This window comes from Salmo trutta, chromosome 14 (genome assembly GCF_901001165.1).
Source record: "Salmo trutta chromosome 14, fSalTru1.1, whole genome shotgun sequence".
Lineage (NCBI taxonomy): Eukaryota > Metazoa > Chordata > Actinopteri > Salmoniformes > Salmonidae > Salmo > Salmo trutta.
This window is the reverse complement of record NC_042970.1, coordinates 6,836,590-6,859,955: the sequence shown is the minus strand read 5'-3', so window position 1 is coordinate 6,859,955 and position 23,366 is coordinate 6,836,590. Positions and strand designations below refer to the sequence as shown.

Here is a 23,366-nt window from a genome sequence, read left to right as displayed (position 1 = left end):
ATGTTGACTCCCTCTTCAGGTTGTGTGAAGGATAAACCCGGGACTTCTGATGAGCCCACTGTGGCCTCATTGGGCCTGTCCCCTCTCGTCCCAGACCCTCCATTGGTGGCAGCCGGAATTGGGCGAGAGCCCTCCCACCTGCTGTCTGAGGACTGGCTGGGCCCAGGCCCTGGCCCTGGACGAGAGGAACGATTTGCCGTGGTTGGTAATTGGCGGAAAGGCGAAGGAGTGATGCTTTGTCTAGATGGAGGAATGCTAATTTCTGTCACTGGCATAGAGGGCGTTGGCGGAGTGGCCTGTCCCCCATGCTCCATGTTGGCTGTTGACCTCAGAGCCTCTGGGGACTGTGTGCCATGCTGTACCAGAGGGGCAGATTGGGAAAGAAAGGCAGACAGGTCAGGTCCATCTGGAGGGGTGGTCAGGTCAACTCCCAGTTCGTTCCTCTCCAGGAAGGATGAGACCATCCGTGCCTCCTCCTATTCCCTTCTTGCTTGACGGTGCCGTCGCTGCTGTGCCAGGTCCTTGGCAATGAATTCCCTTTCCTGTAGAGCTCTACGGGCCTGCACATCCAATAGGTGACATCGTTCGTCAGCCTGTCGTTCCTCTTCAATCTGACGCTCAATTTCCTCCAACGCTAATAGTTTCATCCTCTCTCGTAGGACAGCGGTCTGTGAATCGCTGAGGGCTAGTGAATGGCGGCTACCATGGCCACTTCCAAAGGGGTATCCACTGGTCGAACTCTCACTCTGTCTAGAGTGCCTCGACGATTTCCCTTCAGTTAAGAGGTGAGCGGAGCCTGCCTCAGGAAGCTGGTCGACCTGTGCGATGGGAGTTACCTCCTCCATAGGTTCTTCCTGTAGACCACTTTCCCGTCCCAAAGCAGTTTCTGGTCCGTGGTTCAGAGGGGACGGTTGATGGCTGCAACGTACAGTTGATCCATCACCACTTTGAGCTCTGGTGGGCTTGCCCTTGGATGTATGAAACTCGACCACATAATCCTTAAGATAACCAGGTGCTTGCCTGGTTCTCCTGGTGCTGCTGGTGGTTGAGGATGAAGCCTTTGTTACTTTAGGCTTAGCTCCTGGATCTTTTCTTTGTTCCAAGACCTTTCCCTCCGCTGCTCCCTCTTCCTTTCTCCTTCCTTCCAGTGGAGACAATTCCTCCTTATCCCCCTTCATTTCCTTTTCACCCGTCTTTAGTTCCGTCATCATCCGGCTTGAAGGACCATTGAAAGATTAGTGGAATCTGTGTGGGTAGCTGGACAGGTAGAATGACTGACAGTGAAGGTGAACAGGTGGTCAGGGGTCAGGTGACAGAGGAATGGATGAGACTGAGGCAGGAATTCCTTTAACCATAAAGTGGTATATTTACTGAGTAGTCTGTGCTGCATAACAAAGGAAACAGAATAACGTGTATCCAATCAAATCCATCATCACAAAGATCTAATCATAACAATCATTCATTGTTAACATCATTTAGGGAATTCAACAATCCAGTTCATTAAGAAGTCAATAGGAATCATCCGTGAGTAATTTAGGCTCGTAACTATTTATCATAAATCATGAAAGAATAATACAAACAGTGATTGGTTATTCAATCTATAAACACCATTAGTTGGATATCAGAGTCGATCAGTTCAGCAAACAATGACTTTCTTATGTCAAGCTTTCAAGTGTCTTCATGTGGACATGTAATTTCATTACATATTAACCATATTGATTGCCTAATTGGCCTATTGTGATCCGTAGGGCCGTGATCATTGACCAGTCACATTACACAATATGTTTGAATCGTGCGCTCCAAGCCGCGCTCCGCGGTAATAACTCTAAACAACAACTGATGGCCCACTCTCCCGACCGCAACAGATACAGTGAGGGGGAAAAAAGTATTTGATCCCCTGCTGATTTTGTACATCTGCCCACTGACAAAGAAAGGATCAGTCTATAATTTTAATGGTAGGTTTATTTGAACAGTGAGAGACAGAATAACAACAAAAATATCCAGAAAAACGCATATCAAAAATGTTGTAAATTGATTTGCATTTTAATGAGGGAAATAAGTATTTGACCCCCTCTCAATCAGAAAGATTTCTGGCTCCCAGGTGTCTTTTATAAAGGTAACGAGCTGAGATTAGGAGCCCACTCTTAAAGGGAGTGCTCCTAATCTCAGCTTGTTACCTGTATAAAGACACCTGTCCACAGAAGCAATCAATCAATCAGATTCCAAACTCTCCACCATGGCCAAGACCAAAGAGCTCTCCAAGGATGTCAGGGACAAGATTGTAGACCTACACAAGGCTGGAAGGGGCTACAAGACCATCGCCAAGCAGCTTGGTGAGAAGGTGACAACAGTTGGTGCGATTATTCGCAAATGGAAGAAACACAAAAGAACTGTCATTCTCCCTCGGCCTGGGGCTCCATGCAAGATCTCACCTCGTGGAGTTGCAATGATCATGAGAACGGTGAGGAATCAGCCCAGAACTACACGGGAGGATCTTGTCAATGATTTCAAGGCAGCTGGGACCATAGTCACCAAGAAAACAATTGGTAACACACTACGCCGTGAAGGACTGAAATCCTGCACCGCCTGCAATGTCCCCCTGCTCAAGAAAGCACATATACATGCCCGTCTGAAGTTTGCCAATGAACATCTCCCTGTTCATAAATAAGGGTTTATTATCCTGTTACCCTCTTCCTGTGGAACCATAAGATATACGGATTGGAGAGAAGGAGGGGTGTCTAAAGTGGAGTATATATATATATACCTGTGATGGTGAGAAATGTTTTGTTGTTGTCTTTATACAGCTGTGTCGACCCTTTGGGAAGAATTAAACTTGGTTAAAGCTTCTCTAGTGTCCGTGAGTTATTTACTCTGAAAAATAAGAACCTAACAGTGGTATAAAATAAACACACTCTTCTCCCCTGTGTACAATAAAATAAAACACACAACACTCTCCTATTTTCAACCATAAATGTCTAACTGTCCCTAAGGGCTGTAATGAATACCTAGGTAGGGCATAAGGACTAGGGAGGCACATGTTGCCTGACAACAGCCTGTCTGAGTCTGTCTGTCTGTCTGTCTTGTCTGTCTGTCTGTCTTGTCTGTCTTGTCTGTCTGTCTTGTCTGTCTGTCTGTCTGTCTGTCTGTCTGTCTGTCTCACTACTGCACTGCAGGCCTCACAGGTCTAGTTTATTAGAGAAATTAAAATTAAAATATGTATTTAATTATGTAGTCTTCTAGGATAAATGGCAACTACTAAATGTTTTTAGTGAGCTGGTTGTTAGGAGAGTACACTCTCAGCAGGGGAAAGCAGTTCTCAGAAAAGTCTAACTTGTTTTCCCATACGGAGAAATTACTGTGGTTGCACGTGCATTTTGCGCTTTCCATTCGTGTTTGTCTCTGTGTCTATCGTGTGTGTGTGTGTGTGTGTGTGTGTGTGTGTGTGTGTGTGTGTGTGTGTGTGTGTGTGTGTGCGTGTGTGTGTACTGACATACTTTCCATACACATATTAATTCATGGTGTGATCCTTCCTGTGTTGTTCCAGGATCCTGAACACAACATTGTTTGAGAGCTGGGAAATCATTGGTCCATACCCTTCCTGGTGGCTCTTCAACTCCCTACTGCTGGTGCTGCAGGTGCTGCACGTCATCTGGTCCTACCTCATAGCTGGGATCGCCTACAAGGCCTTGGTCCGAGGAAAGGTGGGTGGGATGTGAATGTACAGCTCTTGACTCGGCCTTGACTTTTCCCACATTTTGTTACATTACAGCCTTGTTCTAAAATGGATGAAATCGTTTTTTCCCCCTCAATCTACACACAATACCCCACAATGACAAAGCAAAAAAATGTAACCTGAAATATCACATTTACATAAGTATTCAGACCCTTTACTCAGTACTTTGTTGAAGCACGGCGATTACAACCTTGAGTCTTCTTGGGTATGACCCTACAAGCTTGGCACATCTGTATTTGGGGAGTTCCTCCCATTGTTCTCTGCAGATCCTCTCTTGCTCTGTCAGGTTGGATGGGGAGCGTTGTTGTACAGCTATTTTCAGGCCTCTCCAGAGATGTTTGATTAAGTTCAAGTCCGGGCTCTGGCTGGGCCACTCAAGGACTTGTCCTGAATCCACTCTTCCGTTGTCTTGGCTGTGTGATTAGGGTCGTTGTTCTGTTGGATCAAGGATCTCTGTATTTTGCTCTGTTCATCTTTCCCTCGATCCTGACTACCCTGCTGCTGAAAAACATCCCCACAGCATGATGCTGCCACCTACATGCTTCACCGTAGGGATGGTGCCAGGTTTCCTCCAGACGTGACGCTTGGCATTCAGGCCAAAGAGTTCAATCTTAGTTTCATCAGACCAGCAAATCTTGTTTCTCATGGTCTGAGAGTCCTTTAGGTGCCTTTTGGAAAACTCCAAGCGAGCTGTCGTGCATTTTACTGAGGAGTGGCTTCGTCTGACCACTCTACCATAAAGGCCTGATTGTCGAGTGCTGCAGAGATGGTTGTCCTTCTGGAAGGTTCTCCCATCTCCACAGAGGAACTCTAGAGCTCTGTGAGAGTGACCATCAGGTTCTTGGTCGCCTCCCTAACCAAGGCCCTTCTTCCCTGACTCCTCAGTTTGGCCGGGCGACCAGCTCTAGGAAGAGTCTTGGTGGTTCCAAACTTCTTCTATTTAAGAATGATGGAGGACACTGTGTTCTTGGACACTTTTAATGCTGCAGAAATGTTTTGTTACCTTTCCCCAGATCGCATTGTCATTATGGGTTATTGTGTGTAGATTGATGAGGGAAAACATTTATTTAATCAATTTTAGAATAAGTCTGTAACGTAACAAAATGTGGAAAAATGGAAGGGGTCTGAATACTTTTCAAAATGCCCTGTATTGGCCTATTACAGGTGAGATGTAGACAGGTGAGTGTGTGGTGTAACTACCCAAGGTAACTATTAGGTACCTCATAACCAGGATAACCTACCTAGTTAACATGGTCAGAGGAAATGTGAGTGGGATTTAATACTGCTGTGCTCAGACTCAGGATCCTAGTTAACATGGTCAGAGGAAATGTGAGTGGGATTTAATACTGCTGTGCTCAGACTCAGGGTCCTAGTTAACATGGTCAGAGGAAATGTGAGTGGGATTTAATACTGCTGTGCTCAGACTCAGGGTCCTAGTTAACATGGTCAGAGGAAATGTGAGTGGGATTTAATATTGCTGTGCTCAGACTCAGGGTCCTAGTTAACATGGTCAGAGGAAATGTGAGTGGGATTTAATACTGCTGTGCTCAGACTCAGGGTCCTAGTTAACATGGTCAGAGGAAATGTGAGTGGGATTTAATACTGCTGTGCTCAGACTCAGGGTCCTAGTTAACATGGTCAGAGGAAATGTGAGTGGGATTTAATACTGCTGTGCTCAGACTCAGGGTCCTAGTTAACATGGTCAGAGGAAATGTGAGTGGGATTTAATACTGCTGTGCTCAGACTCAGGGTCCTAGTTAACATGGTCAGAGGAAATGTGAGTGGGATTGATGTAGGACAGCTCTGACTCAAGGTTAGGGACAAAACTCTGGGTTCTAGTCAGTCTGTATTCAGACAGCGTCTCAGAGTAGAAGTGTTGATCTAAGATCAGGTCCTTCCTGTCTGGTTCATCTTATTGGTTATGATCTAAAAGACAAAACGGATGCCATATCAGCAATGTTACTCTGAGAATGTTGTGAATACAGGCCCAGACTTGAGAAATTCCATTATTTAAGACATCAGGCTATAGTTATGAAATCCTAATGCTATGATTGTGGAAGCTATAGGTAACATTTCATTTGTGTTTGTTCATTGCTTTCTTCCACTTCATGTATTGAATCGCTGTCCTTCTCTCTGCAGAGATGGTTTGTTTCCTCTCTCTTGAGTGGAGGGTCTCTCCATCTGTCTCCTCAGTCCTCATTCTCCACTTCACTTGTCCTTCCTTTACTGTCTAACTACGATTAAGATCCGTCTATTGGTCAATCGCACACAGAAGGTCCAACCGAAATTTGACTTCCACTTTTAACCCAACCCCTCTGAAAGACACACATACATATACAGGTTTTTGGGAGAGGTGTGGGGAGCTGTTGTTATTGGGGGGGTTAAGTGCCTTGCTCAAGTGATACAACTGCAGGCAATAGCATCCGGTTGTCAGCTCACTACCCGCCAGATTGACAACTACCTTCTCTGCTCTGCTTTTTGCAGTTTCCAATCATTCCTTTCACTATTATGCCAATGTCATTTATTTTTGTTCATGTGGTTGTGGCTTTATGCATATGAGCCAGACGGGCCGTCCGTTTTTACATTCTCCTTTAAACTTCATCTTGTGGCACTTGCGAGCATGTGCAGTTTTGGAGTCAAGAATTCATTAAGGAAGTCTGATCTATTTTTTTTTGGACCAGAAATAATTTACATATGAAGATATTCTAATGTTATTTATGTATTTGTAAATAACCTATGAAGATGAAGTGCCTTAATCTTTTCAGATCTGGTAACATGTTTCCAGGATGTCTAGCTAAATGTCTACAGAGTTCAATTGTGATGCGTCTATCAGAGTGCACCGTCAACTACATATGCAAGTGTAACCGATGTGAAATGGCTAGTTAGTTAGCGGTGGTGCGCGCTAATAGCATTTCAATCAGTGACGTCACTCGCTCTGAGACTTGATGTAGGGTTTCCCCTTGCGATGCAAGGGCAGCGGCTTTTGTGGCGCGATGGGTAACGATGCTTCGTGGGGTGTCAGTTGTTGATGTGTGCAGAGGGTCCCTGGTTCGAGCCCGGGTTGGGGCGAAGAGAGGGACGGAACCTACACTGTTACATGTGCACCATCAGCCGATACTTGTAAAAATGTCCTTAATGTACCCGTTTGTCCTGTATAACTGCGTTATTTTCTTTGGGTGCTGATATCCATAGTTTAAAAAAAATAAAAACGTCATTCTATGTGACGTCTGTCAAAAAAGTGCACTGCTACTCAAATACTTCTGGAAATATCCATTCTGTCACTTTGAATCGTATTACATTGTATTTCTCTCTGTCCTGACAGGTTTCTAAGGATGACCGTAGTGATGTTGAGAGCAGCTCAGAGGAGGAGGTAGACACCAACGGGACCAATGACAAGGGGGTTAAAATGGTGTTCTATCCTAAGGTAGAGAACGGTACCAACGGCCACGCCGTCACCACTATAACCTGGCCACAACAGATACGCAGCAGCAGCAGCAGCAGTAGTAGTAGTTGGTGACACAAAAAGAGGAGTCTGCAGTCTGATTCACAGTATAGGGCTGACTGAGTTCCAATATGTCTGGCCTGGTTACACTGGGCAGCCGCTAGTTGTCGGGAACTGTGCTGGAAAGGACAATGTCAAAAAGAAAAGGAAAATATCTGAACCAGCACAGTACTGTTCAGGTCGGCCCGATAGTGAGAATCAGTCATATCTGAACCAGCACAGTACTGTTCAGGTCCGCCCTATAGTGAGAATCAGTCATATCTGAACCAACACAGTACTGTTCAGGTTGACCCTATAGTGAGAATCAGTCATATCTGAACCAACACAGTACTGTTCAGGTTGACCCTATAGTGAGAATCAGTCATATCTGAACCAACACAGTACTGTTCAGGTCGGCCCGATAGTGAGAAACTCTGCGAGACCTTTCCACTACTAGTTCTTCCTATCCTACATCTTGAAGTGTTTTTCCTCTCATCCAGTTCCCTGGACATTTTAAGTCAGTTTCCTTATTCAACTCTGACTCTTCATTATACTGTTTTGTTTCCCAGCACTGACAATGATCGGTGACTTTGACAACAGGCGATGGATGAATAGACAGACACTACCGTGACCCATAGAATTAAAACTGATTACATTTAACTGATTAAAAACACCATTTTCATTCCCTTGTGTCAAGTGAATGGGTCTGACTGTATTTTCATTCCCTGGTGTCCATAGAATGAGTCTGACTGTATTTTCATTCCCTGGTGTCCATAGAATGAGTCTGACTGTATTTTCATTCCCTGGTGTCCATAGAATGAGTCTGACTGTATTTTCATTCCCTGGTGTCCATAGAATGGGTCTGACTGTTTAAATTCTTATTCCACTTTTTAATGTGTTTTTTGGGGAGGATGTTCTCTCCCTGTTTTATGTCAGTTGAACTAAAGTTATTACTGTATATATTTTTTAAATAAATAAACAACTAAATGTTTATTTGTGAAAGATATGTTTTTATTCATATTACACGTCTGTAAAATGCCAATACACCACCACCTAAACCGTGCATCAGTGTATCCTGAGATAAATTAAATATGAGTTATGATAGGAGAGGGATTTTACATTGAACTTTATTTAATATGACAATTTAGCCATTTAATAACTTAACAAGTAATCCAGTAGTTTAGAAAGATCTTCTCTGCTGCAGCCCCTCTCTGTGGTGGCATCTTCTGTGTGCTAAAGGGTCAAGTCAGGACCATGGGGACAGAGAGAGAGACTGAACACAGATGACATTCTCATTCTTTAGCTACACAAAACGGTTGATCACATGATCAATACCCAAATATTATCACTTGAAGTCTATTGGGAGGAATAGAAATGTCCATGATGTTGTGGACAAACCATCCAGGCCTCTATGGCTTCAGGGCCTCCACGTCCTGGTTTTCTGCAGCTACCTGCAGCTCTTTCTGCTTGTTCATGTAGCGGTATCCCCGCATGGTGCACAGGTATCCTCCGTAGAGTGTCAACAGCATCATGGAGGCGGAAAACCCCCGGTATCCGAAGTCGGCGAGGCGCTTTGCGGTGGTCAACATGGTGACGGTGTTTCCTGGCGGAACCAAAATACATGTTGGTCTCGGAGCAGGTTCTCCAGGAAAGTCACAACGACCAGTACTAACTACACCGATGTGCTTAACAAAGTGGTTATCACAGCTAATAATATGCTAACATTTCCCTTAACATTATAATCGGGTGTTGATACATAAAACCCTGATGGAACTTAGCCAGCTAACGTTAGCTAGTTAAAGGTTAGCTAGTTACTGTTAGCTAGTTAAAGGTTAGCTAGTTAAAGGTTAGCTAGTTACTGTTAGCTAGTTAAAGGTTAGCTAGTTACTGTTAGCTAGTTAAAGGTTAGCTAGTTAAAGGTTAGCTAGTTACTGTTAGCTAGTTAAAGGTTAGCTAGTTAAAGGTTAGCTAGTTACTGTTAGCTAGTTACTGTTAGCTAGTTAAAGGTTAGCTAGTTACTGTTAGCTAGTTAAAGGTTAGCTAGTTACTGTTAGCTAGTTAAAGGTTGGCAAGCAAGCGTTTCGTTTTTAATCAACAAATATCATCAAAATGCTGTGTTTTTCCAGGTTTCAGATGATTTATGTAGCTACATTGCATTGTTGCTTACCTTTCTTGTAAAGGATAATTACAGTCAGATTGTTGTTAGCCCTCTCAATGTTAACACTCAGCTAACTGCACCTTTCCTAAGTGACAGCAGGGAGGTTTTGCGAGGGACAGAAAGTCCATTTGGTTCTTCAGTCGTTAGTAGAGGGGTGAGTATCAACGTTTTATCGATGTTTCCTGCCGGACGTATTTTGATGACACACTCGATGGCACAGTTTGGCAGAAGGTTTCTTTCTACTAGTTCACACAGCCACAAAGGTTATATCGTTAAAAAAAAGGTATGAAAACAAAAATGTGCTTTTTGGTCTTAATTTGAGGTTAATGATAGCAGTGTGGCTAATGTTATGCGTAGCATCTAATTTTAAGATGATAAATTGTAGAAACACGCCAGGTTTATGACTTTGTGGCTGTGGTAACTAGTAACGACTCCATAGCGACTGCAGCATGTGGAGCAGAGAGTGAAGTTCTGGAGGAAAAACTATTTAATAAATTCTTACACATTCAACCCACCAGGAGGACACTAGTGCCAGCTAGCTAAATGACTACCAGAGACGACATAGCTGCTTCCACCTCTCCCTGGCTGTCACCATGCGGGTCCATCTGAACCATGGAAACTCTGCCCTGCAGAAGCTCAGCCCTGGAAGTGCTACCGCTCGGCCGGTCTGACTTGGACCACTTTAAGGAGTTAAAGATCAGAGGAGACATGGCGGAGCACGCCAGGGAACACTTAAAAAACACCGTGGGATGGTGCTAATGCAGTGCTTTGGTAGTACCACCTGGGATCCTAGACTGCTGCTCTTCATGAGAAAATAGACACTTCCTAGTACATCAAATCTAACTGGACTTGTACATTTACTTTTAGTATCTGTTATGATGATTGTGTTAAAGGAGTAATCTGAAATTCTTGTAAAAATATGTTGATTGAAGTGACAATGAAGCCCACTTGAAATGTGTATGTGCAGGAGCTTCAAGCACAGTTAAAAAAGGACCAGTATGTTGATTGAACACTAGGTGACAATACTGGGCTGTTATTGCTGTCTAATGCCACTGGCATCGTGGATATTTTAGACAACTATACAGTTGGTTGATCTAACTCAATACCCTTCATACAGGGGGTATTTTGGGGCAATTCCGTGGTAACGGAATTAAGCGGACAGATTTTTCACTTTAAAATGTATGCCAAACAAAAAAACATTGATTTCAAAGTTTAACAAACCATAGAACTCTATGCCCAGTGATCAATGATCAATTTACACAGTAAATAAAAAAAATACATTTACTGGAAAAACTGTGCAGACGCAAAGGTTGGTAACAAAATGACGGTGAAATCTCCTTATTCTGTTACCAAACTTTGTATCTGTCACATGTGGCTTGTTGCACCTTCATTGGGGAGGAACGGCTCGTGGTAATGGCTGGAATGGAATAAATGGAATGGCATCAGAGACATCTAACTAATGGTTTCCATGAGTTTTATACTATCCCATTCACTCCATTCCAGCCATTATTATGGGCCGTCCTCCCCTCAGCAGCCGCCTGTGATTTATTCTGCACAGTTCTTCCTGTAAATGTGTATTTTCTGTGGAGATTGTTAAAAGTAGTTCTTGTGCATAGAGTTGTATGGTTTGTTAAACTTTGAAATCAATATTTTTTTGTTTGGTATACATTTTAAAGTGAAAAGTCTGAGTCTCTCAGCCTAATTCTTTTACCAACAATCATAAATGTTCGACTGATAGATAACATAATAAATTCATTTTGTAATAAAGCACATTTGTTAATGTAAATGAATTCTAAACTTTAACAGAACTCTCTCAAAGTTCAGTAGGAATTCCCCTCTATTAGCCCTGTCTACAGCATGCACCTGTGACATAGAAAGTAGATAACCAAATCTAGTTGGTGGTGTCCTATTTCCTGACCCCATAAGAACCATTATCTCGCTGTATGATGATGATGCTGTTATTAGCCTACTGTCTTACTACAGTTGGTTTTGACCGCTATTCCAGCTGTTGCATAGCAGGCTGTATGCGCCAAATAAAACAAACGGTTTCTCAAAATACATATTTTTATATACTGATACATATTTTTTTTATTTTCTTTACAGTAAGAACAGCCAAATGTTTATATTCTTCTAGCTACAAACACAAATCTAGCATGTCATGATCTTATGCTATTCTCTCATGCTCTTTACAAAATGTAGATTGACAAAAAATAATCCAGAAAGTTGATATAGATCTGTTATAAACTCTTTATATAATGGATCTTCACTCTCAGCCAGAAGGATCCGACGGGGTTTTTAATGAGAGCTGAATCTGGAGCTGTCTCTTTGTTCAGTTGTTTTAATCAGCAGCTTGGGTGTAGGGGAGCTGGAGCTACTGTGGAACCCATTACTGGAACTCTTAGAACCTGGACAGAACATAACAGCAGCAGTCTAATGGTTAGAGCCTAATATCTGCTCTTGTGTCTCAAAATACAGCATTTACTGTCATTCTAGTCAGTGGATAACATTAAATAGAGTACATTTACTGATGTATTCTTTCAGAAGTGCATACAGTATACTACTTACTGTAGTTGGACACTGACTGGATGTTGAGAATAGATTGATGTCCAATCCTGAGAGAAAAATAGATAAAGTGTGCTACTTCAGTTTGAAAAGATTGCAGATAATACTTTTCACACATTGTTCGGTCCTTGTTTAGAACCCCAATCTATAGACACCATACATACTGTATAATGTGTATCTATAATAATACCTGTCCTCCTCCCCCTCCATACCTGTCCTCCTCTCCCCCCATACCTGTCCTCCTCTCTTTCCATACCTGTCCTCTCCCTCCATACCTGTCCTCCTCTCCCCCCATACCTGTCCTCCTCTCCCTCATACCTGTCCTCCTCTCCCTCCATACCTGTCCTCCTCCCCCTCCATACCTGTCCTCCTCTCCCTCAATATCTGTCCTCCTCCCCCTCCATACCTGTCCTCCTCTCCCTCAATATCTGTCCTCCTCCCCCTCCATACCTGTCTTCCTCTCCCTCCATACCTGTCCTCCTCTCCCCCCATACCTGTCCTCCTCCCCCTCCATACCTGTCCTCCTCTCCCTCCATACCTGTCCTCCTACCCCTCCATACCTGTCCTCCTCCCCCTCCATACCTGTCCTCCTACCCCTCCATACCTGTCCTCCTCCCCCTCTATACCTGTCCTCCTCTCCCTCCATACCTGTCCTCCTCTCCCTCCATACCTGTCCTCCTACCCCTCCATACCTGTCCTCCTCTCCCTCCATACCTGTCCTCCTCCCCCTCCATACCTGTCCTCCTCTCCCTCCATACCTGTCCTCCTCTCCCTCCATACCTGTCCTCCTACCCCTCCATACCTGTCCTCCTCTCCCTCCATACCTGTCCTCCTCTCCCTCCATACCTGTCCTTTCCCTCCATACCTAACCCCCCCCCCATACCTGTCCTCCTCCCCCTCCATACCTGTCCTCCTCTCCCTCCATACCTGTCCTCCTTCCCCTCTATACCTGTCCTCCTACCCCTCCATACCTGTCCTCCTCTCCCTCCATACCTAACCCCCCTCCATACCTGTCCTCCTCTCCCTCCATACCTAACCTCCCTCCATACCTGTCCTCCTCTGCCTCCATACCTAACCCCCCTCCATACCTGTCCTCCTCTCCCTCCATACCTAACCCCCCTCCATACCTGTCCTCCTCTCCCTCCATACCTAACCCCCCTCCATACCTGTCCTCCTCTCCCTCCAGTAATTTTCTGTAGGTGGCTATCTCTATGTCCAGGGCCAGCTTGACGTTCATCAGGTCCTGGTACTCTCTGAGCTGTCTGACCATGTCCTGCTTGGCCCTCTGCAGAGCATCCTCCAGATCTCTGATCCTGGACTTAGCCTCCTTCACAGTCAGCTCCCCGCGGCCCTCAATCTCGGCTATCTGGTCCTCCAGGTTGGCTCGCTACATGATAGATAGTTAGAGTTAGAGTTAGGTTAGGCTAGAGACTTAGCCACTTCCACAGTCAGCGATCCCCCCCGGCCCCGCAGCCTCGGCTATCTGGTCCTCCAGGTTGGTTAAGGCTGCATTAAGTCCATGGCAGTACTTGCTTGCTTAAGCCTCATCACACCGAATGGCATATATATGGTCTTAACAGCAACACTCCATGGCAGATCTGCTGAATCTTTTATCCCATAAAGTAGATCCCATCCAACACGGTTCTGCATCCATAGTTTTGTTTGATATTACTGTGCCTCAAAGCGGTCCGAACCATAAGTGAACTGAGTTGAATAAAGTGAACAAACTACCTGTCGTTTGACAGCTTCTATCTCACTCTGCAGACGGCCGATCAAGCGGTTGATTTCTGCTATCTCTCCCTTGGTGTTCCTCAGCTCGTCTCCGTACTGCATGGCCTGGATGGCCATCTGGTTAAACTGAGGGAAAATAACAACACGCATTACTTATTAAAGGTCCTGAGACCACTTCTCTTGTAGCTTGGCTACCAGTCTGTTTAGCTAACGTTCCAGTCCTTGTACTCTGTGTCATATGCCAAATATATATGTTTGGAATAACAAAGAGTGGGAAAGGAGTTGGAATGACAGCTAAACAGACTGGTAGCCAGGCTAGACCAAGGAGTTGGAATGACAGCTAAACAGACTGGTAGCCAGGTTAGACCAAGGAGTAGAATGACAGCTAAACAGACTGGTAGCCAGGTTAGTTCTCTTCCCCCATCTTCCAACTATCTGCCGGACCGTACTGCTTTGACTGGGATATTTTTCTTTCACATTGTCCTTTTACTGTAGCATGGTTCCAGCAACTATGGCTCAGTAGTGTGAAAAGTCTATTGATTTCAATGTAGTAAGACAAAAGAAAATCCTCTTCTTAACCACTTAAATCCTAGAATAGTGTTGTTCACCTTGGACTTGTACCACATCTCAGCCTCCTCTCGACTTTTGGTAGCAATGTCTTCGTACTGAGCCTTGACGTCAGCCACTATCTGGTCCATGTTGAGGTCTCTACTGTTGTCCATCTGCACCACCACAGAGGTGTCCCTGATGCTGGCTTGCAGCTCACGCAGCTCCTGGGTGGAAACAAACATTCTAACAGTACAGTGAGTTCATACATTTTTTTAGTATGTGTATGTGATCCTTGCCCGGATTTGAACCTACAACCTTTCACCAACTGCCTGCGCCATACAGGGCAACTTGTGTAATTGTATTGCATTGTAATGTATTGCATTGTAATGTATTGCATTGTAATGTATTGTATTGTAATATATTGTATTGTAATATATTGTATTGTAATGTAGTGTATTGTAATATATTGTATTGTATTGTAATATATTGTATTGTAATATATTGTTTTGTATTGTAATATATTGTATTGTATTGTATTATAATGTATTGTATTGTAATATATTTCATTGTAATATATTGTATTGTATTGTACTATATTGTATGATAATATTTTGTATTGTAATATATTGTATTGTATTGAAATTTATTGTATTGTAATGTATTGTATTGTACTATATTGTATTGTAATATATTGTATTGTAATATTTTGTGTTGTATTGTACTATATTGTATGGTAATATTTTGTATTGTATTGTAATATATTGTATTGTAAATATTGTATTGTATTGTAAAATATTGTATTGTATTGTAATATATTGTATTGTAATACATTGTATTGTAATATATTGTATTGCAATATATTGTATTGTAATATATTGTATTGTAATATATTGTACTGTAATATATTGTATTGTATTGTAATGTAATATATTGTATTGTAATATATTGCAATGTAATATATTGCAATTTATTGTAAAATATTGTAATGTATTGTATTGTATTGTAATATATTATATTGTAATATATTGCATGGTAAAATATTGTATTGTATTGTAATATATTGTATTGTAAGATATTGTATTGTAATACTTTGTATTGTAATATATTGTACTGTAATATATTGTATTTTATTGTAATGTATTGTAATGTAATATATTGTATTGTAATATATTGCAATGTAATATATTACAATTTATTGTAATATATTGTAATGTATTGTATTGTAATATATTATATTGTATTGTAATATATTGTAATGTATTGTATTGTAATATATTGTATTGTATTGTCATATATTGTATTGTATTGTAATATATTGTAATGTATTGTATTGTAATATATTGTATTGTATTGTAATATATTGTATTGTATTGTATTGTAACATATTGTATTGTAATATATTGTAATGTATTGTATTGTATTGTAATATATTGTATTGTATTGTAATATATTGTAATGTATTGTAATATATTGTTTTGTACTATATTGTAATGTATTGTATTGTATTGTAATATATTGTAATGTATTGTATTGTAATATATTGTAATGTATTGTATTGTAATATATTGTATTGTATTGTAATATAATGTATTGTATTGTAATATATTGTATTGTATTGTAATATATTGTTTTGTACTATATTGTAATGTATTGTATTGTATTGTAATATATTGTAATGTATGTATTGTAATATATTGTAATGTATTGTATTGTAATATATTGTATTGTATTGTAATATAATGTATTGTATTGTAATATATTGTATTGTATTGTGATATTTTGTATTGTATTGTAATATATTGTATTGTAATATATTGCATTGTATTGTAATACAGTAAATACAGTAATGACCTTACCTCCTCATAGATGGACCTGAGGAAGTTTATCTCATCAGTCAGAGCTCCCCCCTTGTTTTCCAGGTCTGCCTTCACCAGGTATGCTGAGTCTACATCCTGAAAGGACAACAAACTGTAGTTTCTCGTAGGCTAGCCGTTAAGAGCATTGGGTCAGTAACCAAAAGGTCGCTGGTTTGAATCCCTGAGCCGACTAGGTGAAACATCTGCCGATGTGCCCTTGAGCTAGGTACTTAAATCCTAATTGATCTGGATAAGAGCGTCTGCTAAATGACTCAAATGTAACTACCACTGTTTGTCGAAACATACCAGGAACAATTTAGACGGATTGCAAAGTTTCATTGCAAAGCTATTAGTTAGGTTGAAATTGTCTTTGATGTGGTTGGTGGAGATTTTCTCTGTCTCCCTTTTATACACTGCAGGCTCAGTTCTTGTTCAGTGGTGATACGATATCTTACGAGCTTATTAACGTTTTATTTTCATCTCGTAGAAGGTGGGGCAGGTTGGCTCATACTAGCTATTGTTGCCTCTGTCTCGCTGTGCCCTTTATTAACTTAACCTCTCTCCCATGGTGCTGCACTGTATCGCTGATTACAACATCAAGGTTGATGTCATAGTATGTTATTGTGTCCATAAAGTAGTCCAAAAAAAGGCATGTATTGTCACGTCCTGACCAGTATAAGGGGTTATTTGTTATTGTAGTTTGGTCAGGGCGTGGCAGGGGTGTGTTTGTTTGTGTTGTCGGGGGTTTTTGGGTATTGTTCTATGTTTTGTATTTCTATGTTCTTTCTATGTTGTGTATTTCTTTGTGTTGGCCTGGTATGGCTCTCAATCAGGAACAGCTGTACATTGTTGTTGCTGATTGGGAGCCATACTTAGGTAGCCCTTTTTTTCACCTGTCTTTTGTGGGAATTTGTTTTTGCACTGCGGTATTTTAGCTTGCAAAACTGTTTAGGTGTCGTTCGTTTTTTGTTTTTTTTCTTCGTTTTCTTGTTTTTGTGTAGTGTTCCTAATAAAGTAAATATGAGCATTCACATACCCGCTGCATCTTGGTCCAATCCTTACGACGGGCCGTGACATGTATGTTGAACTTCCGAGACTGCACCATTAAAACACACATCAGGTATCACTGAGGAAATGTGACGTTCTCACCTTTTTGAGGATCACAAATTCGTTCTCCAGATTGTTTCTCTTGTTGATCTCATCTTCGTATCTAGGTAAGAAGAACAGGTGACAAGATGTTGAATTAGGTCATGGAAGCAAGGTTCTGGCATCCATCATTTAAGGGTTTAATAAATAGGTTGGCTCTGTCTCAATTGCTTACAAATCTGTTTAAGGCTATTGAGACTTTTTGTGTTTGAAGTCCCCCCACCAGACCCTGCATGTTCCTCAGCTCTCCAGACAGACAGACAAACAGACAGACAAACAGACAGACAGACTCCTACTTGTGTTTGAAGTCCTCCACCAGACCTTGCATGTTCCTCAGCTCTCCGTCCAGCTTGGTCTTGTCGTTGTTGACCACGTCCATCTGACGACGCAAGTTGGCCATGTAGACCTCGAATAGCGGCTCGATGTTGGAGCGGCCCGTCTGCTTACCGTGCAGCAGGTCAAACTTAGTCTCTAACATCTTATTCTGCTGCTCCAGGAAACGCACCTAAACGGGAGGAGAGAGAGAAGCCCGTAGCTGATGAAATAGTCCCAACAGTCCAAGCATCGGCAGAAAGATGTTGAGTGTAGTCTACTATACATATACATTGTAGCAACTTTAATAGAGTCCTTGGTACAACACTTTGTCTTGGTTCTACACCCCTTGGTGTAATGGCTTAAGTCTGGACTGACAGTCGCAGGGACCTGGGTCCAAGTCCTGGTTGGACTAGCCACTTAAAATTGCTACAATATTTTGCCTTTACATGTCATTGAGGCCCTTTACCTTCCAAACATGTTTTCTGCAGTAATATATAGGCTTGGAGTGAACTGTTTAATTAATAGACCTTTGAAGCAATCTGAAGCAATCTCTCAGACAGTCTCCCAGACTTGTTTCATATCATCTGTGCTGAGTAGATGGATAAACACTGTAGACAACAGTGCTTGTATGTTAAGTTAATTATTGTGGTTTTAACAGCTACAACTGACTGAGATCTCTCCAGGATCTATTTCACACCCAAGGTCTCAGTATTCTCTTCCCATTGTCTGTCTGAGATCAACACAAAAGCTCCCTTCCTGAACACTTCAGGGAATTTTCCCGGTCTTGGATGATCACACCACGTCTGACCTGTTTTTATCAGGTTACCACCGAGCTGAGAGAAATAGGACATAGTACTTTATATGTATTTTACTTGTTATTTGACGTCTCTAAATGAATTTGACTTGTTATTTGACGTCTGTAAATTTGACTTGTTATTTGACGTCTTTAAATGTATTTTACTTGTTATTTGACGTCTTAAAATGTATTAGACTTGTTCTTTGACATCTTACATTTTATTTTACTTATTTGATGTCTTTAAATGTATTTTACTTGTTATTTGACGTCTTTAAATGGGCTTTGCATACCAAGTGAATCACACCATTAGGGCATGATTTGTGTCAAAATATCTCAGGTCCAGGCTACTTGCTGAGAGGAATAGGAGTTTGTTATTACAGGAAACCCAGAGCTGTAGAGCTGATGATCCGTAGCGGAGAACAGGCACAAAGCCTCTATTGTGACTCTGTTACCCACTCCGTGAGAAAGGGGAATTGTAATGCAAGCTGAGTCGTGTATCAGTGACCACTGCTGTGAAAGAGCAGGTGACTTTGTTTTCATGGGTTAGCTCAAGTCAAACTGATATCCGCATTTCCACCAGAGTCCAATGGCTGAGCGCTTTACACGACAAACACGTATTGTGCTGATGTTGTTTCCAGAGGCAGTTTGGAAATCGGTAGTGAGCGTTGCACGGCGGTCCTGTTCTGTGAGCTTGTGTGACCTACCACTTCGCAGCTGAGCCGTTGTTGCTCCTAGACGTTTCCACTTTACAATAACAGCACTTACAGTTGACCGGGGGGCAGCTTTAGCAGGGCAGACATTTGACGAACTGATTTGTTGGAAAGGTGGCATCTTATGACGGTGCGAAGTTGAAAGTCACTGTGCTCTTCAGTACGGACCATTCTACCGCCAATGTTTGTCTATGGAGATTGCATGGCGTGTTGTGCTTGATTTTATACACCTGTCAGTAACAGGAGGGGCTGAAATAGACAAATCCACTAATTTGAAGGGGTGTCCACATACTTTTGTGTATATATATATATATTAAACAGGTTTACTGCTGTGTGGCACCCCCAATTCTCATAAAAATACTGTTGGTGTACTTTTGCATTTCAGACCCAATTTACATAGCTACAACGTCTGCACCTGTGCTTGAACCCAATTAGTCAACTAAGCCAGGTCTAAATGTGCCAAAGACAATACTCATAAACTGTAAGTCAGGTTTACCCCTGAACCTCAGCTCCAATACTCCTACAAACCAGGTCTACACCTTTGACTGTGTCCCAATAGTAATATAAACCAGATCTATGCCTGCCTATCTCAGCCCATACGAACCAGGATTCCACCTATGGCTATGTCCCAATACTCTGACAAACCAGGTCTACCCTTGTGCAAGAAATACTAAACAAACCTATTGACATTAAATATTTGTTAAGTTATTACACTAATTCAGTTTATGGGTCTATACTGAAATAACACAATATGATGTTTTACAGTCAAAATCACTATTTCAAACATATATCTAAAGGCTAATGGATGATGGTAAATCCAGTGTAAGATCATTTTGATCAAGTATATCCATAACCCAACTCAACTCCAATCTACTGAAAGCATTACTAATCTGCTGTTGAATACGGACCTCTGGTGTCAAATTTGTCTGTAAAAGTACACCTTGTGTGAGTCCCATGTATGCTTGTGGTCTTGTGACCATTTTGAGAAATCATATGAAACGTCAATGATTCATAATAGACAACTTAATAATAATGCATAATACATTTTTTTCCCCCCTCACTATTGTGATCAATGGGATTGAATGGGTTAATGTTGCAATGCAAATAAAAACCGGACACAGATGGCAATCACTTTGTTTGTTCTCCCTTTTCCAGGCTAGTTTGGCTAAAACCAAACTAGCTTTCGCTCCTTTTGTAGCTGCTTCAAAAGACAATAAATCAGTGCCATCTATGATGACTAAAACCAAAGAAGCTTGTGTAGTGTGGCCTCCTAAGTGGCGCAGCGGTCTAAGGCTCTGCATCTCAGTCCTAGAGGTGTCACTACAGACACCCTGGTTCGATTCCAGGCTGTATCACTCACAACCAGCCGTGATTGGGAGTCCCATAGGGCGGCGCACAATTGGCTCAGCGTCGTCCGGATTAGGGTTTGGCCGTCATTGTGAATAAGAATTTGTTCTTAACTGACTTGCCTAGTTAAATAAAGGTAAAAAAAAAAAAAATACTCATTGAATGAATGTATTGGGCAAACAATCAAAGCAGTATGCTAGTATAGACATTGATAGACATTGGGATGTAACCTAATTATTCTCAGTGATGACTACATACCTTATCGATGAAGGAAGCGAATCGGTTGTTGAGGCCCTTGATCTGCTCTTTCTCATGGATGCGAGTCACCTGTAGGTTGGGGTCGATCTCCAGGTTAAGGGGGGCCAGCAGGCTCCTGTTGACAGAGACTGAGTGGAAAGGACTGCTGTGGTGGCTGTTTGAGCTGCTACCCAGGGAGATGCCACTGAAGCCCCCGCTGTGTCTCCGCACAGAACCACTGGAGCTGCTGATACGCTTGGACCTCAGGCTCATGGTGGAAGGGGAGACGGAGTGGAGATGGAGAGTCACAGACGGAGAGATGGAGACGTGTGAGAATCACAGACAGAGAGATGGAGACGCGTGAGAATCACAGACAGAGACGAGTGAGAATAAAAGTGATTCTGCAGAAGAGGACAGGACAGCAGCGGGGCTATCTGACCTCAGTGAGTTGTCTCAGGTGTTCTGCCCTCCTTATAAACTCCTCTTCCTCAGGGTGGGGGTGATCCTCTGGTTATGTTATTCTCACGCTGCAAAACCAGTTAGACACCCCATTCAGCACTCTCCTCTTCATGGCCCCACACTGCCTGCCTCGGTGCCTCCTCTCTCCCCCACCTCTCTCTCTCTCTCCCTCTCTCAATTTCAATTCAATTTCAAAGGGCTTTATTGGCATGGGAAACATACATTTATATTGCCAAAGCAAGTTAAATAGATAATAAACAAAAGTGAAATAAAAAACGTACAGTAAACATTATAGATATATTTTAAATGTCATATGTCTGTATACAGTGTTATAATGTTGTTATAAGTATAAAAGGGAAAATAAATAAACATAAATATGGGCTGTATTTACAATGGTATAGACTGGGAACCCTTTCCCCCCCTCTTTCTCCCCCCTCTCTCTCTCTCCTCCCCCTCTCCTCCCTCTGTATTTTCTCTCTCCCTCTCGCTCCCTCTCCTCCCTCCTTTCAGCTACGGAGCACAATAGCACTTTTTTGTTTTGATTAGCTATGACTCATTGATTACTTCGTAAGTTCACTATTTCTGGCTACAATCATTTCTGTTTTGTCGTATAAACTCAGCATAAAAAGAAACGTCCTCTCACTGTCAAATTTATTTTCAGCAAACTTAGCATGTGTAAATATTTGTATGAACATAAGATTCAACAACTGAGACATAAACTGAACAAGTTCCACAGACATGTGACTAACGGAAATGGAATAATGTGTCCCTGAACAAAGGGGGGGGGGGGGGGGGGGGGGGGTCAAAATCAAAAGTAACAGTCAGTATCTTGTGTGGCCACCAGCTGCATTAAGTACTGCAGTGCATCTGCACCAGATTTGCCAGTTCTTGCATTGAGATGTTACCCCACTCATCTATCAAGGCACCTGCAAGTTCCCGGACATTTCTGGGGGGGAATGGCCCTAGCCCTCACCCTCCGATCTAACAGGTCCCAGACGTGCTCAATGGGATTGAGATCCGGGCTCTTTGCTGGCCATGGCAGAACACTGACATTCCTTTCTTGCAGGAAATCACGCACAGAACAAGCAGTATGGCTGGTGGCATTGTCATGCTGGAGGGTCATGTCAGGATGAGCCTGCAGGAAGGGTACCTCATGAGGGAGGAGGATGTCTTCCCTGTAACGCACAGCGTTGAGATTGCCTGCAATGACAACAAGCTCAGTCCGATGATGCTGTGACACACCGCCCCAAACCATGACGGACCCTCCACCTCCAAATCGATCCCACTCCAGAGTACAGGCCTCGGTGTAACGCTCATTCCTTCGACGATAAACCCGAATCCGACCATCACCCCTGGTGTGACAAAACCGTGACTCGTCAATGAAGAGCACTTTTTGCCAGTTCTGTCTGGTCCAGTGACGGTGGGTTTGTGCCCATAGGAAACGTTGTTGCCGGTGATGTCTGGTGAGCACCTGCCTTACAACAGGCCTACAAGCTCTCAGTCCAGCCACTCTCAGCCTATTGCGGACAGTCTGAGCACTGATGGAGGGATTGTGCATTCCTGGTATATCTCAGGCAGTTGTTGTTGCCATCCTGTACCTGTCCCGCATGTGTGATGTTCGGATGTACCGATCCTGTGCAGGTGTTGTTACACATGGTCTGCCACAACGAGACCGATCAGCTGTCCGTCCTGTCTCCCTGTAGTGCTGTCTTAGGCGTCTCACAGTACGGACATTGCAATTTATTGCCCTGGCCACAGATAAGCAGGGACCCTGGGCAACTTTCATTTGGTGTTTTTCAGTCAGTAGAAAGGCCTCTTTAGTGTCCTAAGTTTTCATAACTGAGACCTTAATTGCCTACCATCTGTAAGCTGTTAATGTCTTAATGACCGTTCCACAGGTGCATGTTCATTAATTGTTTATGGTTCATTGAATAAGCATGGGAAACAGTCTTTAAACCGTTTACAATGAAGATCTGTGAAGTTATTTAGATTTTTATGAATTATCTTTGAAAGACAGAGTCCTGAAAAAGGAGACGTTTCTTCTTTTGCTGAGTTTATATCTCATTATTCAAGATATTAGAGCAGTAACCAGTCTGCCACCACACCCAGATTGTCTTTCTGAGCTGAGTGTGTAAACAGGTCCATCCTTTACGGACCGGCCCACAATTCCGTGGTAACTCCTGGGAGAAACGGTGTCATCTCTTTCCATCCTGCTGTACAGTGTCATCTCTCTCCATCCTGCTGTACAGTGTCTGCTCTCTCCATCCTGCTGTACAGTGTCATCTC

The 23,366-nt window shown here is 42.5% G+C and overlaps 2 protein-coding genes and 2 long non-coding RNA genes across 4 annotated transcripts in view; 2 read left to right on the top strand and 2 right to left on the bottom strand.

Moving 5' to 3' along the window:
• Nucleotides 1-8,205, top strand: part of LOC115207294 (ceramide synthase 5) — a 44,334-nt gene extending 36,129 nt beyond the window's left edge. Inside the window, exons 9-10 of the mRNA XM_029774278.1 lie at nucleotides 3,545-3,701; nucleotides 7,056-8,205. Of these exons, the coding sequence (XP_029630138.1) occupies nucleotides 3,545-3,701; nucleotides 7,056-7,250 (352 nt within the window). The 3' untranslated portion in view covers nucleotides 7,251-8,205. The remainder of the gene's footprint in view (nucleotides 1-3,544; nucleotides 3,702-7,055) is intronic.
• A 2-nt stretch (nucleotides 8,206-8,207) lies between these two features.
• On the bottom strand, nucleotides 8,208-9,531 carry LOC115207297 (uncharacterized). The gene is made up of 2 exons (XR_003880979.1): nucleotides 9,382-9,531; nucleotides 8,208-8,817 (listed from the first exon to the last, which is right to left on the bottom strand). It is a non-coding gene; the product is annotated as an uncharacterized LOC115207297 (long non-coding RNA).
• A 35-nt stretch (nucleotides 9,532-9,566) lies between these two features.
• On the top strand, nucleotides 9,567-11,430 carry LOC115207298 (uncharacterized). Its single transcript, XR_003880980.1, has 2 exons — nucleotides 9,567-9,655; nucleotides 9,891-11,430. It is a non-coding gene; the product is annotated as an uncharacterized LOC115207298 (long non-coding RNA).
• Nucleotides 11,431-11,432: 2 nt separating this feature from the next.
• On the bottom strand, nucleotides 11,433-21,159 carry si:dkey-222f2.1 (keratin, type II cytoskeletal 8). Its single transcript, XM_029774277.1, has 9 exons — nucleotides 20,643-21,159; nucleotides 17,513-17,721; nucleotides 17,220-17,280; nucleotides 16,071-16,166; nucleotides 14,274-14,438; nucleotides 13,666-13,791; nucleotides 13,101-13,321; nucleotides 11,938-11,984; nucleotides 11,433-11,777 (listed from the first exon to the last, which is right to left on the bottom strand). The coding sequence occupies exons 1-9, from the start codon at nucleotides 20,892-20,894 to the stop codon at nucleotides 11,668-11,670; spliced, it is 1,287 nt and encodes a 428-aa protein (XP_029630137.1). The 5' UTR covers nucleotides 20,895-21,159; the 3' UTR covers nucleotides 11,433-11,667.
• Between the last annotated feature and the right edge of the window lie 2,207 nt (nucleotides 21,160-23,366).

Bases quoted from the DNA above. Each gene is read 5' to 3' on its own strand.
- si:dkey-222f2.1 (XM_029774277.1), bottom strand. From the start codon at position 20,894: ATGAGCCTGAGGTCCAAGCGTATCAGCAGCTCCAGTGGTTCTGTGCGG. The intron at 13,792-14,273 runs GTGAACAACACT...ATTTTCCCTCAG, and splicing joins AGATGTGGTACAAGTCCAAG to TTTAACCAGATGGCCATCCA. The intron at 11,985-13,100 runs GTATGGAGGGGG...TTTTTCTCTCAG, and splicing joins CTGGAGGGAGAGGAGGACAG to GATTGGACATCAATCTATTC.